The following is a 22,178-nucleotide window of genomic DNA, read 5'->3' on the forward strand; positions in this document are numbered from 1 at the left end:
GGCTGTCGTGGCCCCGCTGGCGGCACATCGCCTGCGGGAAGCTGCAGCTGGGCCGCGGCCTGGCCTGGCTCTACTTCGAGCTCTTCCACAGCCTCCTCCGGCCGGACCCCCCGGGCCGCCTCGAGTGGGCCGAGGCCGAGGCGGCCTGCGCCAACGCTGACGAGCTGGAGCTGGAGCGGAGCAAGGCAGGAGCCCCATCCCGGGCCGGGCGGCGTGGGGAGAGCCCAGCCCATCCTAACGCCTCTCTTTCTCCCCTTTTGGTTAGCTGTCGGTAGACACTCTGCAGTTCCTGCTCTTCCTGTACGTCCAGCAGGTGAACAAAGTCTCTCTGCGAAGGTCTCTGATCGGGGAGGAATGGCCTAGCCCCAGGACCAAGTCTCCCAGCCTGACTGGAAAATCCGCCAGCGAGAATAAGGTATTTGTGGCTGTAGGATTCTCCTTACGCGAGCGTGTGGGAAACTGCAAAGTCCTGCCTTCAGGTGGGTTGAAGAGTGGCTTGTTTGTTCCTGGGAGGGTGTAACCCTGCAAGTGGTAAAGTCTCAACTAGAATCAAATTGGAGATACTTTGCTAAACAGTAACCGAAATGAAGTTGGTGCATTCTCTGCAGCAGAAGTTGCCCATGTGAATTTCCCAGAATCAGACTGTGGAAGTTCTCTCAGAGTGTTGGCAATTCTTCTTTTAAGAAGCAGCTGCCTTTTTGCTTTTTTCTCTTAGCCAAACAGGAAGGTTTTCTTACGTTAGAGGTTGCTTTCCCCCGGTTTGCTGTAGGCTGTTAGGATCCCTGGGTCTTTCCTAGCAAAATTGCATTAAGCTGTGTTTCAGAAAGGGGAGTTAGTTGGTCAGCTGTAGATCAACCATGTGAAGATTTTAATGTTCCCTCTAACGTATTTTGAAAGAAGAAAGGTGAGCTGGGTGTACCGGGTGCAGCTTGTGGGCAGCTCTGTATTTGAGAGTGAATTACAGATTGACAGCATCGTTATGAAGATGGGCTGCAAACTGTAGCAGATTTCTGTCATGAATATGATGTTACGAGTTAGTGAAATATAATTTGGGACATGCTGAAATGATTAAAATGGTTAAAAATAGGGACTGTGTGACTTCATACTGAATGACTGAACAAATGGGAAAAGAAATCATAGAATCACAGAATGGTTTGGGTTGGAAGGGACCTTAAAGACCATCCAGTCCCATCCCCCTGCCCTGGGCAGGGACACCTCCCACCAGCCCAGGTTGCTCCAAGCCCCGTCCAACCTGGCCTTGAACACCTCCAGGGATGGGGCAGCCACAGCTTCTCGGGGCAACCTGCCCCAGGGGCTCACCACCCACACAGTCAACAATTTCTTCCTAAGATCTTGTCTAAATCTCCCCTCTTTCAGTTTAAAACTATTCCCCCTTTTCCTGTCACTCCCCTCCCTGATGAAGAGTCCCTCCCCAGCTTTCCTGTAGCCCCTTTTGGGCCTGGAAGGGGCTCTGAAGTCTCCCTGGAGCCTTCTCTTCTCCAGGCTGAACCCCCCCAACTCTCCCAGCCTGTCCTCCCAGCAGAGGGGCTCCAGCCCTCCCAGCATCTCTGAGGCCTCCTCTGGCCCCGCTCCAACAGGTCCATGTCCTTCTGATATTGGGGGCCCAGAGCTGGAGGCAGCAGTGCAGGGAGCCCACGAGAGTGGAGCAGGGGGCAGAATCCCCCCCCTCGCCCTGCTGGCCACACTTTTGATGCAGCCCAGGGTGCGGGTGGTTTTCTGGGCTGCCAGCGCACATTGCTGGCTCCTGTGGAGCTTCTCATCCACCAACACCCTGAAGTCCTCTTGAGATGAGAGGAACTGATATAGGGCTGTGAGCTGAGTGGTTGTGGAGCATCCAATGTTATTTAAAAGTTAATGTTTTCTTTTAACTGCTGCTCAGGTGTAGCCGTTACGTAAGACTCTGGACAGGAAGGATCTTGGCATCTTGACTGCCATTGTATCCCTCCTAGAGGTTTTGGTCCCAATGAGGTTGGGGCTGTCTTCACTGGTATTAATTTTCTCTGTGCGATTGGGTTAGATTCCCCCAGTTTCAGCAATGCTTGGTGTGAACGGTGCCCCATTTTGAAATGGTGTGGTGAAGCTTGTCTGGTGCGAGAGGGTCTCTGTCACAGTGCAGGGATCTCCAGCAGCTGGACAAGATGCTCGCAGCTGCTTGTTACACCCTTTTGGCTACAGCCCTCATGGATGGTGGGGACAATTTGTAATCAAAGCCATGTGTTTGCAGTTTGCTGCCCAGCAAAGGTTGTCTTTATTAATGTCTGCCATAATTTTAGTCTCCTTTTTTTTTGGTCTGGAGCCCTTTAGAATTTGAACTAATGATTCTGTCAGAAGTTGTTTGGTTTGTTGGTCCGCTCACCTGCGAAGAAATGACCCTCTGCTTTTTTCCCCACAGCGCCTCAGAAGGCGGCACTGAATCATATCTGAAGGTCTGGAACAGATGCAGTGTTTTTCTAATAGAGCAGTTGTAAGACCTTGACTGTCAGTTATTGATCTGTTTCCTGCCTTCAGTTGCCAGCTGCAGCTGGCTGAATTTGTGTCAAAAGGATTGTAGACAGTCTGTTTCTGCCTTCTAGAACAAAATATTTGGTACTTGGAGTTAGAATAAAGTGCTTTTTTCTTTTCGAGGGGAGATTGCTTTCTGTGTTTTGGAAGAGCAGAGCAGCAGAAAGTGAGCAGGAGAGAGCAACACATTTGTCGCTTTCCTTCTTTTAGAACGAGTGTAAGCGAGGATGCATTTTATAAAGTTGATGGAGCTTGTCAGCTCTGTGAGAACTCACTTCCTTCTTGTGTGTTTTTCTGCCCACTAAGAACTGGAACGATCAGGACCACCGTGCCTTCATGCAGAGCCACCTCTCGGATATGCTGGAACTGCTGTTGGAGCCGGAGCAGCTCACTGCTTCCTCCCACTCCACCCACAGTAGCTTGGTGTCCTACGAAGCCATCTGTGCCCTCAGCTTTCTTATCGAAGGGACCGTGAACAAATCCAGGACGGTCCATCCTCTGCACGAGCTTGCCCTCTGGCAGCCCTGTCACGGGCAGAATGGCTACTCAAAGGTCTCCAGAGCCTTCTCTTTCCCCAAGCTAGAGAGCTGGCTGCGGTCTTGCCTGACGACAAACCCTTTTGGAATGACTGCCTGCCTCAAGTCCGGGAAGAAACTCGCCTGGGCGCAGCAAGGTAGCTACAGGCCATGCCTTTATTTTTACAAATAATTTCCCAGTCTCGGCTTCTCTTGCTGACCAGGGATCTGGCAGTGGCGTGGGGGCTTGCCTCCTTTCCCTCCTGCTGTCAGTGAGGATGGGGAAAGTGACCGTTTAGAGGCGAGTCTGAGGGACTAGAAGGTGCTGCATGACATCTGTACGTATCTTTCTGGTCCTTGGAGCACTTTTGTGAGCAAACATTAATGTCTTTCTTTTGAAAGGCCCCTCTGAGTGAGGTCAGCATCATTACCATTATCCAAGTACAGCTGGACACAGAGAATAGATAATGCGATGTGTTTGTGGCAAAGCTGGGCACTGGTATAGGTTTCCTTGCCTTGAATTGCATTCCTTCACCTGCAAGAACATGGCAGTGGAGCCAAGGAGAAAAACCTGAGGAGAAAAAAACGCAGGTTAATGTTTTGTTTCCTCTGACCGCGCAATTGTAAGAGTGGCAGTGCGTTAGGAGGGACAGTGAGGTTGCTCAAAGGATGTACTGTAGAGGGAGCATTTCACTGTCTTAAAACATACAGTTCCTGCTTTCGCTGTAAAACTTACCCTACGGATCATCCTGCCAAGCTAAGTCTTGTGTTCAGGAACAGAATTCTGGAAATGGAGATTCCATTTCCATAGGTCAGGGCTCCCTGTAGCTTATGGAAGGCTTGAAATGGTTTTGATCTTTCGATGTGCCCCAAGTTCTGGAGCTTCCGACTGCTTACATATGGCTGACCTGCCCCCAGTAGGCACCGGTGGCTGGTATGACTGGTGCGTGAAGTGATGCAGTTTGATGGTACAGTCCTTCAAGTTTTGTGCTGATTATTTTCTTGAGGGATTGCTGAATGACGTGATACAGTGATACAGTGAACCATCATGTCTGTGTCTCTGTAGGAATCGGGTATAGCCTTTTTATGCTTTTTCATTTTAAATGTGTTTGTTAACTTTACCTTGCAGTTGAAGGAACAACCAGGAGAGCAAAGATTGCCTGCAATACTCGTGTGGTGCCTGAGGTGTTCCCTGTGGTCATCATGAGCCAGGTGTACAAGCAGACGCTGGCCAAGAGCTCGGACACCCTGGTGGGGGCTCATGTAAGAATTCATCGCTGTAATGAGTCCTTCATTTATCTTCTCTCTCCTCTCCGGTGAGTTTTTGTTCACTCGAGGCACAGTTAGACGTCTTTTCAGCAAGCACTAAGTTCTTTTTAGGTGGGCTAAGCAGTGAAAAAGTCCTGTTTTCAGTCTTTCCTGCTCACTGTCGCCTCACCCTCTTGTTCTATCGCAGATCCGTGACCATTGAGAAGTGCCGGAACAGCACTTTTGTCCTTGGCCCCGTTCAGGCGTCTGTTCATGTCCACAGCTGTGACAATGTCAAGGTCATTGTGGTTTGCCATCGTTTGTGTCTTTCTTCCACCGCTGGCTGTACCTTTTACATTCTCACGCCTACCCAGCCTCTCATCCTCTTGGGCAACCAAGCGGTGAGCTTTGCCCCTTTCCACACCCATTATCCCATGCTTGAAGACCACATGGCGCAGGTGGGCTTGGCCACCCTGCCGAACTACTGGGACAGCCCCATGCTGGTGTGCAAGGAGAGCGGTGACACGAGTGTCTTCCGCCTCCTGCCGCCCTCGGACTTCTACACCTTCGTGATTCCTTTTGAGATGGAAGGAGACACCACGGAGACGCCGGGTGGGCTTCCCCACGCGTATCAGAAGGCGCTGAGTCAGCGAGAGCAGAAGGTGCAGATCTGGCAGAAAACTGTGAAGGAGGCAGGCCTGACCAAGTGAGTGCTGCATCCGAACAGGAACGTGTAAGCTGCCTTGCAGCTCAGCTCAGACATACTAGAAGCTTCTTTTGATGTGGTTCAACAAAAAGGCTTTAATAATGGGTTGGTTTGCGTGAGCCTTGTCTTGCGTGCCCTTCCTAGAGTATTAGTAATTAGCAATCTTGGGATCCTGGTCTTTGCTATTAATAGTGAGAAGAATAATGTTCACGATGGGGACTCTGAAGGAGGTGCTTTGTCACAGTTGCATTTTCCTGGCTTGCGCAGCTCAAGGAAAAGCGTGCCTGGGTACTGCCGAGGGCTGAGGTGAGGGGTCCACCCTGGCAGGAAGAGTTTACAACTTACCTCACGCTGGGCACTGTCTCTCTGCTGTCTCTGTTCTGCTTCCAGTGTCACGTGCTGCCGTGGGTGAGATCTGGGGCGTACCCTGAACAACAGCTCGACTAATTATTGGCCTGCAGCTCATTGGTGGTCGCTCTTAGCCCAACCTTTACACTGAGATTGAAGCTTTAAAATACTGTCCCATCTGGTGTTGAGGTGAGCTAAGAACGTGCATGTGAACCATTCCGACAGATCACCTCATGGACAGTAGCATTTAAAGTCCTCTTTATCATATCGCATCAAATCCTCTGCCCAACTTTTACTGTGCTACCTAGGCCTATCCTAGCCCATCTCATGTACTGCTGCGCCTCTTGTTTGCTTTCCCAAACTTTCTTCCTTTGTCAACGTGCTTTCTTCTGCAGCCAGCCAGATCGGGCAAGGGTACAAATCTCTGCCGCCTTCAGTTTAGCTGCTGTTATCTTTTTATGAATCTTTTTGGTGGAGCAACCTGAAGGACCTGGCGTCCTTTGCAAATCCAGAATGGGGATAGAAACCCAGATATTCAATTGTAAAGGCTTGAAGAGATGAGAACAAGTGGTGTTCCCTGAGCTGCACTTGAGCTGTATAGGTTTTCTTTCTGTTCTCTGCTCAGTCGATGACTTGTAATGGGTGTGTAACTGGGTGCTGATAAACAGTGATCTCGGAGGGCTTTGTCCTCTGGGGAACATAGAATACAAAAAACTCCTCTTGGGTCAAACTGTCAACACTTCCCATCATACCAGGCTGAGGAGTTCCAGTCTGTTTGATCATTCATTGTTTTGGAGGGTCTCCCTCTGCTTCCCTTGTTCCTTTCTGAAATCCAGGCGCCTTTGTGCCGAGCACAGAGGAGCCTGCGGTTTGAAAGAGCTCTAGACTGGGAGAGAGAAAGGATTCTGGGACAGGGTTTGTTACAGGTGTGAGGGTGGCTGAGCAGTAGTGGCCCAGTAGTGGTGACAGAAGTGTAAAAACCTTCAAAACTCTCAGTCTTTGAGTCTTCAAGGGCAGCAGAGGGACTTTACCCTTGTAACTTCACAGTAACTTCAGCCCTTGCGCTAGAGTCATCCGTTATGTCTATCTACCTCATCTAGGTGCTTCTTCCCCCTCCAGCCGTTGTCCTCCCAGGGCTGCTGCTTCTCACCCCAGGGTTTTGTGAAGGTGTTTACCCTGTCAAAATCTTACTGTTAAAGAGATGTGAGGTAACACGGATGATGTGCTTAGATCTAACATCCTCTACAGCAGTCAGGGGAGGCAAGAGCTTGGTACTGGAGCGACTTATTTCATAAAAGGGGGAAAACTGTGGCAGGTTTAGAAACTTGCTGAAAAGAAACCGGGCAGCTGACAGTGTAAAATGTGTCTGTCTCCTGCAGGCAGAGAAACAGCGAGGGAGACAACTAGGAAGCTTAGAGCAAACAGGATATCAGACATGTAGAAAGAAAAAAAGCTGCCGTGCTTGAACTGGGAGGTGAAAGAGACTGTTAGAAATAAGACGACGTCTTTCAGGAAGTCGAAGTTGTCTGAATGAGGAAAGTGGGGCAAAAAAAAGAATGTAAATCCTGCCAGGCTGAAAGTAAAAACCCCGTAAGACAGGACCAGTAAGACAGCTTGAGGAACAACTTGCAAAAGCATAAAATCCTGTTTATTCATTTTCCGAGCATATCAGACACAAAGTCTTTCAGGGTCAGTAGCAGATCAAGGTATATAAAAAGCACTTGGAGAAGATAAAACCATAAGGGAAGAAAGAAGTGGCTGCCTTTGTGTTCACTGGGGAGGAATTTAGGTTAGTTTCTGTCCTAGAACTCTGCTTTCTGGGGAATGTCTCAAATGGAAGCGATAGAACAAAGAAGAGCCTTTAATTTGAAAAAAGGGTCTGGGTACACCGAGCCCCTCTAAAACTGAGTGGCACGAAAATGAACAGGGCTGGTTTGCTGCTTTCCCCAGTACAGGATTGGATCAGCATATCAAATTAGGAACAGGTTCAAAGCAAAACCATGTAAACTCTCCCAGGATGGTGAAAATGTACATGTTTTACGTGGGTTCTGAAAGGAATTGCGTAAGCCTGTAGGAAAAAAGAAAAAGGGCAGCAGGAGTTACTCAATACTCACGCTTAAGAAATTGTGGAGCTGAGCTGATCCCAGATGGCTGGGATGCACTTCTGGAGAAATACTGCCATGAACTTGCACTGCTTTTGGACATCCACCAGTGGCAGAGACAGCCCGAGTTAAGTGACATACCCTGTTATTGCTGGTCTTACAAAAAACATCCCGAAAGTTATTTACCAGTAAAGGGAATTATTTGAGGAGTGTTGTTTCTATGCACATTTCTTTTTCCTGATCTCCATCCTCTCTCTTTCAGATGCTGTCAGAACAGAATTTTGTGTCTTCAGTGCTTAAACGGTGGTTACTAATCTTGTTTTTCTCCCTTTTCAGACAGGTTTAATCTGTGCTCTGAAAGTAAAGCAGAGGAAGCCCTGAGGAGCAGGGTTGCTGTGCCAGTGGGCTGGGGAAGTTTGCAGAACTCCTCTAACTCCACCAAGTTCTGCCTTTAGGGTTCATTATAGCAATATTTACTTGGTAAAAACCTTCTTTTCCTGATACGGGCAGTTCATGAACCAAGCCCAGCTCTTAGCTGATATATATATATATGGAAGCTTGTTTTGGTAGTGAAGGTGAGGTTTAGAAGTATAATACTATAAATAAATGTCACCTTTGCATACTTCCCTGCTGATCTCCTTTTGGTTTCAGGGATCAGAGGAAAAAGTTCCAGATGTTGGTAGAAAACAAATTCTACGAGTGGCTGGTTCAGACAGGGAACCGTCAGCAGCTGGATAGCCTTGTCCCTCCTGCAGTAGGCTCCAAGCAGGCAGCAGGATAGCATCGTGTTCCTGTGCAGCATAAAGGAAAGGAAGGGTGAGTAGAGGGCGTGTTTCTCTTGATTCTCCTCTATCTAGAAGAATCGTCCCGTGTTTGTATGCACAACCAAGGCAGAGATGGAAGATGTAGGAGGCTGTTCAGTGGTCATTCTCCCAAGAGTCTTACATTTCCTTTTTGTTCTTATTTTGCAGTCAAAACTGCTTTTCAGTTTCAACCTGTTCCCTGTGTACAGCACCTCCCTTGTTCTCTGCAGGTGTTCTGTTCGATTTGTCGGGGAATCTGTGTGCGTCTGTAAAGGCAGATAGGCATATTGTACATAATCTGATGTAAAAACTTACGCGAACAGCTGCTCTTTCAAAGAGGCTGTGTGCATTAATTTCTGTACTTACCTGTCTTGCTTTTTCCTTAAGAGATTCAAGACTAAATAATTCATACTTTGTAGAGTCTTTCCTTTCCCAAGTAGAAGTAGATTAGGAGCTGGAGACAAACCCTTATTGTGTTTTTCTGCCATTGCATGTTTCAAACCGTTAGAAAGTCATTGGTTTTTTTTCCTTTTCTTTGGTCTTTGAGTTGCTTTTTAAAGAACTGTTGGGAGTAAAATTTGCTCCTCTTACTTTGTTACAGAGTTCTGGGAACAGGCAGCGAGCGATACACTGAAAACAGTTCTCATTAAGACTTTGCAGCCGTCCTGCCCGAGCACACTTGATGTGGACCTGACTCCCATCTTCGGCGTGGATTGGACTGTCTGTCTGCTTCAGGATTTCTAATCACTGCCGCTTTCCCGGGAATGTACTGTAACTATTCTGTTGATAACCGAGAAGGTGCATGTCAGTAGAGGACGATGAAGTATGCCTTGTTGCAGATCCTTTAGTGGGGGGGCTGTCGTGATTAGCTTCTGTGGTGTTCCAGTATCCAGCAAAGCAGCCCTTCCTGGTGCGGAGGTGGACGCGGGGCCCCGGGCATCGCGTGCATCTTTATGGTACGAGCTGGCTGCGCTGTTTTTATAAGTGTGAAAAAGAAATGTTTGATTATTTTTTTAATGAATGAAAGTCAGTGGATTTTTTTTTTTTATATGAAGATGGCACTTAAGCAATGTGATTTATGGAATTAACTTTCTTACACGTTTGCATTGTTTTGGCAAATGTCAATAAAACAGAGTTCTCGGATAAGCCTGGCATATGTCCTGCAGAAGGAGTTTCACCTGTACAGCGGGTATTAGAGGGATGCATCTTTGCTGCTTAATGAAATGTGAACCCGTCAGTTGAGAGAATAATGCTAATTTATTAACGGCCGTGGAACTGAAGGTTTTGAAGGCTGCCCTAGCACAGCATTTTGATACAAACTCTCTTTCCTACCTTGAATATTTCCTGTAAAAATTATCAACTTGGACGAGTACCGTTCTCATGTGCTAGTGCAACCTGTCTCGGGAAGATGTGCTCGTAGCTGAGCACCTAAATTAGTTGGGCAAAATAGGCAAAGGCATGGCATGGATGACCGAACGCAGCAGCTGTTTGTGCCTTCTGAAGAGCTGTCCAACCTGAGAGCGAGAGGAAGGCAGGGGCGTTCAGTGCGCTGGTGTACACGGCAGTTGTGATCCTAGAATTTTTCTGAAGGTCTCTTTCGGCTGCGGGGGAGGCAGGTGGTGCAATAGAAGGCGAGTTTATTATATTGAACCAACTTTTAAAGGAGGGGTGTTCAAAGTGACTGCAGTGGAGCTTTGAGATGTCCTAGTGAACCTACTGAGGTGCCTCTCGACAGGACTTGAGTTGTGGTTGGACTCTGATCTTCATAAGACGGCATTTGGATAAAAAACACCTGTAAGTGGCCTCACAGCTTTCTAGCAGGAAGAGCTGTAAGCAGCAGCGCTGGGCGATTCAAGACGCCTGAAATGGGAAGAGGATGAGATGCTGCTGAGCATGTCTGTCTCAGACTGTCATATCTGACTGCGGTTCGCGGGGCTGTGGCAGCGTACATGGGGTGGCACGCAGAGCTGTTGTTGCGAGACTGCTTGTCCTGACAGATTTGAAACAGGGGCTGTGTGTTTCAGGCGCTGCTGTGCCAAATTCGTGGCCCTTTGTTTCACTAAGCCTTTGGGCTGGTGCAGTGAATAGCGGCAGAGGTGGTTTTTCATCATGCGGTGGCGCGGGGGGGCTGTGTGGATGTACGTAAGCCAGCAATCCTCGCCCTCTCTGCTCAGTGGGCCAGAGTGTGGCTAAAAGAAATACTTTCGCTCAAACCGCAGACAGCGGTGTAAAGAGTTTTGAGTTGAATTTGTGACGCTGGCAGATTTTGTCAGAAATTTGGGCACCGTTCTGATGTGTGGAATCGCTCACTTTGGGGGCGTGTGGCCAGCCGTACTTCTTTTCCTCTGTCAGGCACCATTTGGAGCAATACAGCTGGAGCTGAGGGCGCGCTATAAAAATAACGCAGCCTCTTTGCTGCACAGATGTTGCCATTGGGAGCTTTTGGAGCAGAGCCTCTACGTGGAGGCTGTTCTTTGCAAGCCCGTGGTGTCAGCCCTGGGCACGTGTTCACCGTTTCCTACCTGCATCCTTTGCCGCATGGAAACGTTCTCCGATAAATATCGTGTCTCTTCCTTAGAAACGGGGATGGGCCTTTTAGAGCTGACGAGGATGTCTTCTTGTTGAACATGCTTGAAAGGGAGAGAGCAGCCAAATTGCCCCCCTGTTCTCCAGGACTTGGCAGGGGGCTGTGTGTTTTGAGTGCGTTTGGCAGAGTTTTGGTGTTCTGACTCAGCAAATGGTAACAAAGGGAGGATGGCGAAGCCTTCCTTTATTCCATAATCCTGTTTGCTTTTCTGGAAACCGTCTATAGCCTCAGAATCACTGACTCAATTTTTGGATCCTATTCTCATGACAAAGCGGCTGTCTGGTTTAAAACAAGCCCGTTATAAAAAGGGTGCCTCGGATCCTGGCTGTTTGTAACAGCTTCTGACGTTCCTCCAGCACCGGGGAGCTTGGCTGGAACGGAAAATGTCCAGAGCTGGAACCAAGGTAAGTTTATTTGCAGCCTATATGTGATTGTGGCTAGGAGTACAGAATTTATCCGGGGTAAGTTATGGAGAAACTTTGGTTTCTCTCTTCTGCCGACAGCTTCCCCCTCTGTCAGTCTGTCGACAAGAGGAGGTGCTTGAAATCCCCCTTCAAATGGAGCGAAGCCGGAGCTGAGCCCTCCCTAGTCTTTTCCCAGATCTTGGCTCTTTCCTCTAGGTGTGGCTCTGCCAGAGGATGGAGTCGAACACAGTGACCGGTGAAGGGATATTCTAAAATACAACAGGACGTGATGCCTTGTAAATTGATGGTGGAGGCTGCTGTGCCAGCAGGGAACATGACAAACTGCATTGCAGAGCAGAGTCTCGTGGAAGGCTTCTTTGGGAACAGATGAGTCCCAACGCCAGCGGCAGCCACCACATCCCCCTTCCGTGGTGGAGCAAAGGGTTTGCTGCGGCAGAAAGATGCCTGGATGATGACCGTAGCACCGAAGGCAATCGTGAGATGCGAACCGGCCTTTTGATTTGGTGGAATCGGCAGAGATGAATTTAAACCGGAGAAGGAGGTAGATCAGGAAGCTCGACTTCAGCTAGAGTAACGCTCATCAGATGAGGATCCAGCTCTAACGCTGTGGTCTTCAGTCGTGAAGTTAGCAGAGCTGAGCTGGTTGGTCACGCAGAGGTTGGGACTGGGCAGGGATAAACAGCTGGGAAAGGAAGGCGAGAACTTTGGGCTAGTGGCCAGTTTCTCCTGTGGAGTGCTAAGCAACTGTAAAGAGGCTGTGGACAGATGTGTGCCTTTCCATTTTACTCGTCTTGCTTTTGGGTTACGTTCCTTTTAACCCGTGGAGACCGTAAGACCCAAGGGGGCAGAGAGCTGAGAAGCAGAGTGGTTTTGTAGGCGCTGGCTGGTGCTGTGGAAGATCTGGATTCAGTCTCGGCTTCTCCGCACCTTTCGCCTGTGATCTTGGCTCAAAGTGATTTGGCTGTTCCTGAGCAGTCGCTAGGAACCGAGGGTGGTGTGCTGCTTCCCTCTAACCTGGCGGCTGTCGGATTGCAGTGGTGCGGCCTTTGGGTACCTGTGCGTAAAGAAGGTGCTGGGGAAACGTGACTGATCAAGTCTCCTACCTGCTTAAAGAGACACATACTGCCTTTACCCCTGCTGAAAGCCGTGTTCCCTGTGAACCTGCTGCAGGGAATTTGTTGATTATGTGCTGCTGTGGTGCAGCAAAATGGCCAAGAGGAGTTAAGTCAGTGACGGAGTGCAAATCTGATCTTTCCTCTGTGCCGTGCTCTTGCCTAGCACGTTCCAGGGAGAAGAAAAGGGCAAAGGAGAGAATTAAACGCTGTTTCTCACAACCTAAGCAAGCGGTCTGCCCTAGAAAGAAATCGCTGCCCCTGTGCTTAGAAAGCAGTGGGCAGCACTGATTATTGCTTATGATTATTGTTCATGAGTTTCCTTCTAACAGAGCTGCTGTTGGGAAGAAATATGATAACTGCTATGAGGTGGCCAGGGGAGTAAGAGTTTTACAGTTCTTGCTGTAGCAGATCTTCCATCTGCCGGGTAAGCCCCAAAAAAGCAAAGTTTGGGCAGTGAGCGGTTAATGGGTTAGTGCTGTAAGCAGAGCAACTTGATGGCTTTACTGAAGGAAGGCGATTTGCGTCGGAGTAAGATACGTCTGAAACGAACCGACGAATCTGGAATTGAAATCTGTAATTCGCCTGTCATTATCCTGTGGGTGAGAAACGTCAGTCTGGTCTGTTTGTGCCTGAATCGTTGGAGGAAAGCTGAGAAGCGCTGAGTGTGAAGGTCTGAACTGCACTGAGGGTGCGTGCAAAGAGCTGTGGTGGAGAATGGGTGGGCAGGAGCCCTCTCCTTAACTCTTCCTATAAGTGGTCTCGGAATAAAGCAACGAACAGCAGCTGGTTGGTCACTCTTCTGTGGGAACGGCCATACCCTTAAAGTGCTCTCAGATTTCTTTGGCTATGTGGCTTTATCAGTACAGGGAAAATACCCTTCTAGGAACGCCAGGTAGCTTTGCCGAATTGAAATTCAGTTGTGTTAGACTGGGTGGGGGAGGAACATTGAATGAGCTTTTCTGTTAGAAAATTCCAGGCCAACGTAACCAACTTTGCGTGGAGTTGCTGTGACAGGGCATCGCAAGAGGAGCTGGTTCTGCTGGATGCCAGCCACACAGTCAAGACAGCTCATGCGGAGCCAGGACCAGAGGTCTTGTTCCTTTCCCACTGCCGACCGCCCTGCTGGGAAGCAGGAGGAGGTGTCCCTCTGCCCAGGTGAGGTGCTCCCTGCATGGAGACCAGACCTATGGTCTTACAGCCATTGGGCAGAGGTCATTACGGAGCGTGCTGGATGCTCACTGTGAGGACAGGAGTGGGACTGCAGGTCAGAAGGGGCTGCAGAGCTCAGAGTGAGGTTGAAGAGGGGGAGAGCTCATCAGCTGTCCAAGCGAAGGGATGAGCCGTGAAGAGATGAATCCCTGCGGAGGGTATTACTGGGATGCTGTGGCTTCCTCAACCACTGGCTTCAAGGAGAGGACTACTGGCGGTGAGTGATTGCCAAACCTCCGTGAACAGGGCTTTCAGTGTTGCCTCTGGGCTTGTGCTGGTGGGTTTTTCAGGTGTGTCCTGGTTTGAGGGACAAGGAGCTACCTCTAGGGACAAAGATCCAGAAGCAGGAGTTGTAAAACAACAGCAGGGTTGTGGCTGGCGAGGGCTGACCAATGTGGTTAACTACCCAATGGTAGCAGTGTGGGAAAACAGGAATCGGATTTTTTAGCACATCCTTTGTACAAGTTTTATTTGCTTGCTGGAAAGATGGTGGTGATCTCCCAACTCTCCATTGCACTGAAGATGGGAAGAGCTTGCTCAGGAGGTGGGGCCAGGTTGTTTTGTATGTGCTGACTGCTTTGTAATGGGAGATCAGTCTCCTGAAAGCAAGAGGAAAATGAGAAGGAAATAACATTATCCTGATAAAGGTCTACTAACAGGCCACAAGACCAAGGGCATAAATCCTCTGGCATGATTAGTCCAACTCCCCATATGCCTGGTCAGGCTGGTGGGACACACTGACCAACCAGCTTTAGGAAAACTGTGGCGAACTTACTTTTTAACACAAAGTGAATGGAAGGAAAAAAAAAAAAGTAAGTTGGGTTGTCCTAGATTTATATCTATCTCCTGGGTTGAAACCGGGACAATAAACGATATTTTTAACAGTGGTGATGTTAGATCAATACCAGTAGCCAAAGCACTTAGGTGAAGTAAAAGCAGCCAGGAGCAAAGGGTGATTGTGTGTCTTAACAGCCAAGCGATGAAAAAACGATGGGGAAAATGGATTACGGAGTTCTGCACGTTAGATGTTTTAATCGCTGTGGCCAGAAAAATTCTCTCCAGAACATCTGGAGGAATTGGCTGAGGCAATCTCAGATGCTACCAAATAGCCTGGCAGCATGCATGGGGCTGATGCCGGCCTGGATGGCTGGAAAAGGTGAAATGTTGTTTTGAGTGTGCCCTGCATTGGATCAACCAACTTGCGCATCAGTTGATTCACCGCAAGGCTCTAGAAGACACTGGAGTAAGTCGTCAAACTCCTGTTAAGGTGGAAGGTGGGCCGGTGACCGGGTGCAGCTGAAAGGGATCTGCTGAGACCAATTCATATCAAACTTATGTAATTTTTGGCATGGTCTGACTTCACAAGGGATATAGTCAAAATAGACATCATGATTTGGGAACCCTTATTTCAAAGAGCAGCTCTTGATGAATAATTGTCATCTGGGAGGATCTAAAATGGGGTTGTACAAAGGACTGGTGGGGGTCTAGGGCTTGGCAATGTTTCCATGAAGGGCTTTTTGGAGAAAGCATGTATCACCTCTCCAGGCCTGGCTGGGTTGGTGATACCTTGGGCAAGAGGAATGGCATTTGCTCACCAGCTCTCGAGATCATTGCAAAACGAGTTGTGATCAAGTAGGGAAAGTGGGACCCTAAGCAAAGGGCTTTGCAGTCAACTGCGTGGCTGTAGAGCAGCTCTTGGGAAAGAAGTGTGGTGACAGATCGGAAATCTGTCAGCCATATCACAAACTTGCAGCAACCAAAGCAGAAGAAGCCAACTGCAAACACGGTCCTGGGATGTCGGTAGAACTGTGCTATCCACCACGGATGTGGAGCGCTCCTTTGGTTTTTCTTGGCACTGATAAAGCTCACGTGATGTCTGGCTTTTGGTGTTGACTTTTGAGAAAGCAAACTGTGGACCCGAAAAAGTTGCTTGATCCAAGGAGAATGATCGCAGGGCTGGAAGACATGACCAAGGAGGAGATAGACCTCACCCCACCACCTTATCAGGAAAGGTCTAATTGCGAACACCCTGTGAGCCAATATAAATGGAGCTCTTCATGGTACAGTCCGTTGGCTACTTATGGCTCCCTTGGCCGTAATTTAGTAACTACTAATCCAGAGAAGGTGGGAAGGAAATGTATTAATAGTGTTTTGCTGCGGAGAGGACAGGGACTTCACCAAGGGACCTTTGGGTTGGACTGGGACACAACTAGGTGCTGGGAAGGGCAAGGCACTGGTGGCAGCTGGAGGCGTTGGGGCCAGACTGGTGAATTGGCCGCCAGGGTTAGTTGGGATGTGGTTGATCCTGCTCAATGGTTGGGTTTGATGACTTTATGACATCTCAATGGCTCTGTTTTTAGCTATTTCATGCCGTGATGTGGCTAGAATATGGCTGCAGGCATGTGCTGGGGGACGAGGAACCTCCCTGCTTTCCTTCCTCTGCTCGTGTTTCAGGTCACCTTCTATGAAGACAAGAATTTCCTAGGCCGTAGCTACGAGTGCAACAGCGACTGCCCCGATTTTCACACCTACCTGAGCCGCTGCAACTCCATTCGTGTGGATGGAGGCACCTGGGTGGCCTACGAGAGACCCAACTTTACCGGGAACATGTACGTTCTGACGCATGGGGAGTATCCTGACTACCACCACTGGATGGGCCTCAACGACCGCCTCGGCTCCTGCAAAGCCGTCCAGATAGTAAGTGTGACCTCTTTCCAAGGGACATTTTAATTTACGCACCTATCATTAAAGGGTTTTAGCATGCTTGGGGGTGGCCACCACCTTCCAGGGAAGCCACGGTAGCTCCCGTGGAGAGGACGGCTAAAGGGGGTTTGCTCTTGCAGTCGTGCTCCGGGAACGGTGAGGTGTTTGGTGAGTGGAGAAGGTAAATCTCTTCCACCCTTGATTGCAATGGGAAAAAGCAGATCCCTCTGATTCCTTTGTAGGTGAGTTTCCAGAGGAACAGCAGCACAGTTTTATCTACCTGTTCCTCCAAGGACTTCGGTGTCTGGGCAGGTCGCTCTGAGGTTTGCCTCTCGCTTTCCCCCCATCGTGTGCTGATCCAACTGATCCAAATCTGACAGTGGCCACGTGGCTTGTAGCAGTGGGATGGAGATTTTGCAGGAGCACCTAGAGCCTCTCTAGCAAGCCAGGGCTCCCTTCTCGTACAGGGAGCCCAATCCTCATATCACCAAGTCCCTCTGGGCGTGGGGATGACCACCCCAGGAGCAGACCTGGAGTGACCAGGCGTGGGAGGGATGCCTGAAGCCCTCCTTGGGCATGTTTGGAGCAGCTCGGTGTCTCCTGGTGTTAGGAGAGCACAGGGCGATGCGTGTCTCGCCGCTGCTGCACGGGAACTGCACTCATCCCCTCCTGACTGATGATGGGGAGATGCTTCTGCAGCCTCCAGCATCACCTGTCCTTCCACCAGCAGGAGAGGGGATGAATGCGGGTTGGCAGGGAGCAGCGTTTACACCCTGTGGAAGTGCTGGGTGAGGAGGGGAGGAGAAAGAAATAGAGGGAATGATCCCTTTAGGAAACTGATGGGGAGAAGCATCCTTTAAAATTGGCAAAGGTGGAGCGTGGGTGGGGGTTGAGAGGCTGAGTGCTGCTGTGTTTTTGCCAGCAGCGGGGCAGATGTTGGTGGGGACGTGTGTGGATCACTGACTTGAGTAGCACGGCTGTGGTCTCCCATCGTGTGGAGAAGGTCTCATAGCCTTTTGCTTTAATGTCCGGAGTTCTAACGCTGCTTTGTGTCTGTTCTGCGTTTGAGTGAGGTCTAAATCCCTTTGCACAGGGCAGGGGGAGTTTCCGGCCGGTTCAGAGCACTGCTCTGGTGTAAGGGATGGAGCCAAAACACGCGGGAGATGAAACAGCAATGCCGCTTGCTCCAGCAGGATGAAATGTGGAGGTTTGATCCTGCATGTCCACCTGGTGCCTGGTTTCCCCTCCTGCGCTTGAGGAGGTTGCACGGGGACCCGCAGCTCGTAGGCGTCGGGTCTGAGTGCCCTGGAGAAGCCGCAGTGGCAGCGCACGGAGCCGAGAGACCCCGCGGAGCTCGGCTGGGACCGGCAACGAGAGCGGACTCGGGGAGGCGGGGGAAGAGGGTGTCCAGGCAGCTGCAGATTAAAACTGCCGCAGTGCCTTCAGGCGACGCAGCGCTTCAAATCGCAGTGGAAAATACCCGCGCTGTGTTTGCCTGTAATACAACCCAGCTGGGGTCACCAGCTCATTAAACTCCTCGTCGCCCGGAGGAGCGGGGAGTTGGAGGGGGGTCCGTCTCTCCTTCTGATGCTCGTGTGGAGTGGCTGAAGGGTTCAAACCAGCAGCGGGACGGGCGGGCTGCCTGGTGGAGAGAGCCCGGCGCTTGCTGACGTGTTCTCATCCCTCCCTGCAGCCTTCCTCCCCGCGAAACTGGGGCTGCGGAGGGGGTTTGAGCTGCTCTGCTCCGGCTCGGTGCTTTGGTGCCCTCTTTGCACATGATGTTGGGCTGAGAGTTACCCCAGCTGTGCTTTTGGGGGGCTGACGTGAGCCGTTCAGCCCTGTCCTGGTGTGCTGGGGAGGGCGGTTTGTGCCCGGTCTGAGTCTGACCCTGCCTCTGCGCTGCTTCCACCCGCTGGAGCGTCAGAGCCAGGGATGCGTTGGTGCCTCCTTCCAGCCCTCCCCTATTTTCTCTCACTTTTTTTTTTTTTCTTTTTCTAGCCAAGTGGAGGCCGGGGCCACATCCAGCTATTTGAGAAGGGAGATTTTGGCGGGCAGATGTTCGAAGCCACCGAAGACTGCCCTTCTGTCATGGAGGAGTGGCACATGCGCGAGGTCCATGCCTGCAGAGTGCTGGAGGGCACCTGGATTTTCTATGAGCATCCCAACTACCGGGGCCGGCAGTACCTGCTGCCCAAGGGCGAGTACCGCAAACCCGTGGAGTGGGGAGCCGCCAGCCCCGCCGTCCAGTCCTTCCGCAGCATCGCCGAGTGAGGCAGACCCTTGACCGGGCTGCCGGAGGCCATCAATAAAGCAACTGAGTCGCTCAGCTCAGCCTGTCCTGCTTCTTCCCGGCGTCTGCGTGCCAGTTATCCTCCCCCGGTGTGGAGCTGAGCCTCCTCCTCCTCCTCCAAGCAAAACACCCTCCACCAGCCCCGATTGCCTCCGTCTCTGCTGTCCTTCCTCCCCTCCATCCCACTGCTCCTCTCCGGGGAAAAAGCCGTCCCGAAGCTGGAGCTTGTGCCTCAGCGTTTGGCCGCTCCGGTGGAGCAGTGGGACCATCCTGTCCCCAGGATTCCAGTTTTTGGTGCTGGTTGGGGGTGGCTTAGTCCATCGTGAGACTGGGGAGTCGCTGTTCGCTGTGTGGCTGCCCTGTGGCAGCTCCGGGAGAACGGGCTGCTCGTGGCTGGGGAGAAGGGGTGAGGTTTGCATCCATGCCACATGCATCGAGACCCCCCCCATGGGGAGCTTGAGCAGGCAGCAGATGTCCTTTTGCTGGAGGAGTGTGTCCCTCTCGTGATGCACGGGGCAATGGGATGGGGGGAAAAGTGGAGACGAGAAGCAGGGGATCCCACAGTCTCCATGGGGGATGCTGGGGACACTGGCAGCACAGCGTGTCACATTCAGGGGGGCCCTTATAGGTTCGAGGCTGCTTAAAATGGGGTGAAGCGCCGCGTCGAGCTGGGCAACTGGAAGGGGAAGAAGAGGCTGGGCATGGACAGAGATGTCGAGTGCCTCTGAAAGCCACCCTGGGATGCTGAAGGATCTCCAAGGGCAGGAAGAGGTGTGGGGAGGAGAGGGGGACCCTGGGGCTCCCAGTCAGCCCAGTTTGCCGCCAGCTGGAGTGCCCCATTTTGCCCAGTGCCGCTAGATGTCAGGCTGGACCCGTGCCGCGGCCGCGTGCCCAGGCACAGGAATAACTGATGTCCCCTGTGCGGGGGACACTCTCCTCCCGGGCACCCCGGGGACCCTGGGCCTGTTTGCATACCGAGCCGAGGGGCCTCAGCGTAATGACGCTGGATGTAGAAGTGGAGCCCTTCTAGCCATGCTCCCCGGTCTCTCCCCGCTTGATGTATGAGGTTATTACGGAGCAGGGAGGCAGGTTAAGTGATGCTTGTCAAGCCGTGCCGCTGCGACCCCCCCCCAGGACCCCAGCCACCAGCGGGGAGTGGGAAGGGGCTGCCGAGAGGGGCAGCTCTGCCCCACGGGCTTCCCCCGGCACAAAGGTGGGCTGAAGATGATTGCCCTCCTCTTCCTCTTCTTGCCATGAGCCTGCAGTCCACCCCCTCCTCCCCCCTCCAAAAAAAAACTTAGCCCCTTGCCCCGTTTCAGCCCTTTGCTGCAAAGGGTGGTGCATCCCCTCGACCCACTTCGGTCCTTTCTCCTCCATCACGGGGCAGCAGGATGAAGGCAATTCGGCATTACGGTTGGGTCTCGGTGCGTTTTTTTTTTGTTTTTTTTTTTCCCCTAAAATATTTCTCCAGGACCAACTGGCCCCCGCCAGCACCCAGCTCCAGCTCCCCCTCCCCTTTCCCTCACCCTGACTCCCGACAAAGCTCTCCGAGGGCTCCCAGCTCCTGCCTGTGCGAGGCACCGGCTCCGGCATGGCCTGGCCACCCATTTTTGCGAGGGAGCCTCTCGCTGTCCCCGTTTTCAGAAGCAAAATCTCCCACAGGTAGGCGTACTCCCACCGGTGCTTTTGCCAACCATCTCCCACCCTCATTTTGGGGAATTTCTGCCCGGGCAGCGCGTTTCCCCCTCCTGCATCCCCTGCGGTGGGGTTCATCCCACCCTGCAGCTGGCGCGGGAGCCGCAGCGGGCAGATTTTGGGATGGCACAGCCCTGTGGCTGCTGGTGTACGGCCCCCCCGCAGCATCGCAGGAACTGGTTTGCCCTTACGCTTCGCCCCACGTCCTTCCCTCCCCTCACACCACTTGATCCCACCAGGAAAATGCAATTATCCCAAATCTTTCCCCTCCTCCTCCTCCTCTGGCCGGCTCTTACCCGGTGCTGAATTTTGCATTGTGCCCTGAACGTCGGCAATGGACACGTATAACAACAAAATACACTAGTTGGGTGGTTTTTTTTAAAATTATTATTATTTTTTATTATTATTATTGTTATTCTAGATTACTTTTTCCATCGGGGGCTCCCTTGCCATGGCTGCGGGCAGAGGGGAGCGTGTATGGAGATGAGCGGTGGGGGGGTGGGGGGAGCGCAGGCAATCCGAACCCAGGCTGCTGATGCTGGTTTCTTGCTTGACAGCTAATTTCCATTTTTCAGTATCAGGGGGTCTGCTCCGGTAATTGGCATGCAGATTGTGTCTGATGGGCCTGTTAGACACGAGAAAAGACTCGGCTAGTTAGAATAAGCCAACCCCGGGCTGATGGATGGGGCGTAAGGAGGTCATTGCGAGAGAGAATATACAGATGCCCGCGCGCAGGCACCTACGAATTTTCACATTCCGTGCCCTCCCCCCCTCTCCTACTTTCTTTATCCGGCGAACTCTAATCTATCATATTTCATTGAGACAAATCCGGCTCCATTTCTCTCTCTTCCCTGTTTTCCCTTTAAGGGAAATGTGATGGAACCTGCTCCTGGATTTAATAAGAAGATGGTGCGGCGTAGCAGGAATTAAAGCGGTGCCATGCTTCATTAGCAGCTGGGGATCACATGAAGCTGGCCCAGATGTTAATTACACTTTGGGAATTAATTGGTATAAGGCGTTCTTCTCCTCCATCATCTCTAATCCCGCGGGGGTGTGAGGACTTCTGGAAGCAGAGACCGCTGGGTGGGCATCCGTGTCCCCTCCATCCGGTGCTGGCGGTGACCAAGTGGCACAGGTTGGCTTTGAGATCTTGAAGCCATCTTCATTTCTGTCCCCTTGGTGCCCCAAAGACCCGCTGCTGGTCCCCTGTCCCCCCCCTTTTCCTCCCTGTGCTACCGTCCTCCAAACTTTTTCTCCAGCTGCTGGGGAGAAGCGGGACCAGGCGGGACGGGGGGACAGTGGGAGGTGGCACTGCTTTGAAGGAGGAAAAAATGTCCCCCTTGAAGCTGGCCATCCCCAGAGGGGACTCCAGAACACCCCCTACGAGGGCTGACGGGATGGTGGCTTCCCCTTCTCCATCCTTGGTGGCCCATCCCTCCCTCTCCATCTCAGACCCCTGATCTTCCCCACGCCACACGGGAGAGCCTCAAGCTGCTCCTGCCACCAAAATTCCCCCCCCCCCTAGTTCTCCAAGGAAACTGGTCTCCAGTCTCTTCCCTCCCTTTTTCCGCCTTGGCTTCAACCCGATGAAATGCAAAAGCTGCTAAAAAGCTGGGCGGGGGGTGGGAGGGGGGCTTTTTTTGCCAGAGGACAGAAATGATATGCTTGGAAATGAAGAATATTCCTCTGAATGCTGCCAATTTGTTCCTTTTCTGAGCCGGCTGGTGGCGGCCCAGCGTGGGGCACGGTTATCTCTGCGACGGAGCATCGGTATCTTCGGGTCTCCGCCTGGGCTGGGAGAGATTGCTGCCCGGCCTCAGTGGGACACTTGCGCTCAGCTTTAACACCCCCCCTCCCAAAAAAATAATTTTGCTTCCAGGCCCTGGCAGTGTGAGCTCTCTGGCACGGC

At 51.5% G+C, this 22,178-nt stretch overlaps 2 protein-coding genes across 2 annotated transcripts; both read left to right on the forward strand.

Moving 5' to 3' along the window:
• Window positions 1-8: 8 nt before the first annotated feature.
• On the forward strand, window positions 9-8,898 carry TBCCD1 (TBCC domain containing 1; the record flags this gene model as incomplete). Its single annotated transcript, XM_009887352.1, has 7 exons — window positions 9-185; window positions 266-415; window positions 2,830-3,196; window positions 4,168-4,354; window positions 4,495-4,992; window positions 8,094-8,258; window positions 8,847-8,898. Coding segments are annotated over 6 exons (1,509 nt in total), but the record flags the coding sequence as incomplete, so codon positions are not given.
• Window positions 8,899-11,215: 2,317 nt separating this feature from the next.
• CRYGS (crystallin, gamma S) lies at window positions 11,216-18,555 on the forward strand. The gene is made up of 3 exons (XM_009887353.1): window positions 11,216-11,236; window positions 16,036-16,278; window positions 18,283-18,555. Exons 1-3 carry the CDS (start codon window positions 11,216-11,218, stop codon window positions 18,553-18,555), a joined length of 537 nt encoding a protein of 178 aa, XP_009885655.1.
• Window positions 18,556-22,178: the final 3,623 nt, after the last annotated feature.

The sequence above is a fragment of the Charadrius vociferus genome, unplaced genomic scaffold (genome assembly GCF_000708025.1).
Source record: "Charadrius vociferus isolate BGI_N301 unplaced genomic scaffold, ASM70802v2 scaffold406, whole genome shotgun sequence".
Classification (NCBI taxonomy): domain Eukaryota; kingdom Metazoa; phylum Chordata; class Aves; order Charadriiformes; family Charadriidae; genus Charadrius; species Charadrius vociferus.